The sequence below is a fragment of the Plectropomus leopardus genome, unplaced genomic scaffold (genome assembly GCF_008729295.1).
Source record: "Plectropomus leopardus isolate mb unplaced genomic scaffold, YSFRI_Pleo_2.0 unplaced_scaffold27941, whole genome shotgun sequence".
Lineage (NCBI taxonomy): Eukaryota > Metazoa > Chordata > Actinopteri > Perciformes > Serranidae > Plectropomus > Plectropomus leopardus.
In genome coordinates this window covers 1-3,283 of record NW_024630425.1, presented here as the reverse complement: position 1 = coordinate 3,283, position 3,283 = coordinate 1, and the positions used below count along the sequence as shown (strand labels likewise).

Sequence of the window (3,283 nt, the reverse complement as noted above, 5' to 3'; positions counted from 1 at the left end):
TTCAAAATGGAGACTCCTGAGCCAATCAGGCGAAGGGATTCACGGCAGGGCAAGAAGGAGGAGGGAGGAGCGTGCAGCCCCCAACTTGTCACTATTAATAAAAGCTTGGTGTCTGATTTAGGCCCTGCTTCGTAGTCCTGGAATGAGAGACGATTTGCAATCAGAGCAGAGCGTGCTCTGCACTGTGGCTATGTGTGACTGATGAAGTCACCCGGCCAGCCAAGTTATTTTCTGATCAGTGGTTCTGCCAAGCCGGGTCAACAAAACCAACACTAATGCCATTTAATCACGCTGTCAAGGTCTCACCTATTGTTGTGATTCAGTGCCGCTCGCACCACTGTGGCCGCTCAGGAGGGTTGCAATGAGCATACACAGGGTTCATGCTGTCATGAAAAACCTGGTGAATATACCCTGAAAGTTTTGGAAAAGTCATGAAGTTTTGTGTAACCTGTGAAATTTGATATTCCAATTATAATGTCTGTTTTTACAGGCCTCTGGAAGCCTTCTTTTAAAAAAAATCACCAAAACTTTTTAAAGAAAACAAAATTGCCGCACTTGTTTTAAAGGAAAAAAAAGTTCTTTATAAATCACAAAAAAGTTAAAGAAAGAAAAGTAGCCAAAAGTATTTTGTAAAAAGTCATTTATTTTCTTTAAAAATCACCAAAAAGGAAAAAAAGATGAAAAAAATTGGCCATTTTTTCTTTAAACGTCACCTAGAAATTTTAAAGAGAAAAATACCAAAAATTAAAAGAACAGACTGCAAAAAAATAAAGAAAAAATGGTGATTTTTAAACCCTAATAAAATATTTTAAAAAGTGCTTAAAAATTATTTGACATACCCCCCGCCCTTTATGCACCACCCTTTCATAAATAAACACTTCCTTTGTTTTATTAAAATATTAAGCTTTAATCCTTTCTTGAATACTTCTTTTAAATAATATATATTTTAAATTTTAAACATCGGCTACATCGTAGTGAAAAAGAACTGATGAGGAGTATCAGTGGTCGTTTCAGAGAATATTTGGCTTATGGAAAAATCATAGAAATTCATTGGCTAAAAATGTGTTTGAACCTTGATGTAACATTTAGTCCTCAGTTATTCCAGCAGCGTCCGCAGCTCAGCATGCAAATAACTAAATGTAAATGCTTCTCAGCTCCAGCCTGCTTCCATTTTTGTGACAGAACATCGATTTGCATATCCACTTGTTCACCCTCCGCTCTCCCACTCCCTCCTGTTGTTTTGACAGCGTCCCAGTCGAACAGCAGCCTAAAGAAGCAGAGGAGCCGGAGCATCTTCAGCACATTCTTCTGCTGCTTCCGAAACTACAATGTGGACCCGCCGGCCACCAACACCAACACCAGCTCCCTGCCTCCACCTGTCGAGGAGAACGGATCGCCTCCCAAGGTGCCGCTCCACCAAAATCAGTTTTTTCTTCATCCTTGTGCACCTTTTTGTTTCTTTTTTTTTTTTTTTTTTTTTTTGGTTCTCCTTCTGACCCCTCACCCTGTATCTGTATGTGTGTGTCTATCTCTCCTGTGTTGTAGTGTGACCAGGTCGAGGTCATCCCTGTCCCTAGTGTATGTATCGCCTTTTTTGTTGTTGTTTCCTTTCCTTTGCATGCAGGCTGAGTGGGCTGGTGCTGGCACATCCTGTCTGTGTGGGCTCCAGTGCACCTCAGAGAGCTTTTGCTCTGCTGCCGTACTGCGGCTCATTTTCAGCCGATCGTAGCGCCGGCTGCGTGGAAGGTGTTTATGCACCTGTGGGTTTAAAAGGTGCCTCTGCGCCTGATCTGCATGAGTGACTCTCTGTGGTTTGTATGCTTTCAGAAATACAGTGACACTAACTGTCTAACAAATTAAGTGTAAAATGTTTTAAATAATTGCCTCAGGTGCTTTGCAAGATGTAAATCCCATTCTTTGTGCTACTTAGCTATAATAATATGAGAGTTAACCCTTTGAAACCTGGAGCATCATCAACTTTTTTTGTGTTGCTTTCAGGGACATTTCACAATATTTAAACCTTAAAATCTGGTGCAATTTCTTTCTTAAGATGAATAAGCAGCTGGGTAAGAAATGTTCTATAAATTGGCAAAAAAATAGCAGATTTAGGAAATTACTTTTAAGAAGCTAGGGAAAGTGAGAAAATATATTTAAAGTTATAACTACATATTTTAAATAATTATAAGAATTTAAGCACTTTTTAAAGATAATTTCCTTGTTGTTTTTACTTTTTCTTTTTTTCAGATTTTCAGGTTATTTTCTCGTACATTTAACACATTTTTTTGTAATTATTGTGTCAATTCTTCTGTCGTTACTCATTGCTTTCTTCCCATATTTTTGAAAGAAATCCAGCCGATTTGCTGCGGTTTCAGAGGGTTAAGCTCCACAGCAGCTCTTCGTGTTTTAGTGTGCTTCTTAATTAAAGGGTGAAACTAATTAATCTGGTCACACAGGGAAATAATTAAATGTGATCTGATCTATGTACTGGTTCAGTTATTAATCAGTGACTGTATGAAGCTCAACTCTGACAGGGGAAGTCAACGCGAAATTTAAAAATATATATTTTTCCTCCTACCTGTAGAGCTATTAATTTATAGACTATTTAGATGTGAGATGTTGAGTGTTGGAGATTTCAGCTGCAGAGATGTCTGCTTTTTCTCTGATATAATAAAGCTTGATGGTATTCCACATTTGGAAAACTCAGCAGCAATGTCTATTTGCAGAAATCATGATGTGGTTTTTCAAGATAATCCACAGACCTTGTTGAGAACAGTTTCATGTAGGAACTATTTTCTTTGAAGAGGTGGCACCTTGTAGAGCAGCTTCAGCTGTGTGTGTGTGTGTGTGTGAGTGAGTGTGTGTGTGTGTGTGTATGGGTGAATGTGATGCATAGTTTTAAAGCACTTTCAGTGGTGGTGAGAATAAAAGAGGAGCTTTTTATTTATGATTCTGTCTCCCAAATTACACCCGCCAACCAAATAATGAAGGAAGCGTGCATCTGGGTGACGTAATAATAATAATACTAAAAACCATAATAATAACAACAACAATAATAATTCTCATTATGTTTATCATAATCATCATTTTTATATTTATATAGCACCTTTCGAAGTGCTTTGCCCATTAACACAGCTGACATCAACATTTACAAGATATAAAATGAGGTAAAATAATATTAAAAGTAACAATATATACCATTAGTTAAAAAAGGCCGAGTGAAAAGTGAGTTTTAAGATGAGATTGAATGGAGGTCACTGAGTTTCACAGCTGAGAAAAGCAAAGC

At 37.8% G+C, this 3,283-nt stretch overlaps 1 protein-coding gene across 1 annotated transcript; it reads left to right on the top strand.

The window, feature by feature from the left end:
• Window positions 1–1,065: 1,065 nt before the first annotated feature.
• On the top strand, window positions 1,066–1,582 carry LOC121937941 (CTD small phosphatase-like protein; the record flags this gene model as incomplete). The annotated part of the gene is made up of 2 exons (XM_042481232.1): window positions 1,066–1,405; window positions 1,546–1,582. Coding segments are annotated over exons 1-2 (319 nt in total), but the record flags the coding sequence as incomplete, so codon positions are not given.
• Window positions 1,583–3,283: the final 1,701 nt, after the last annotated feature.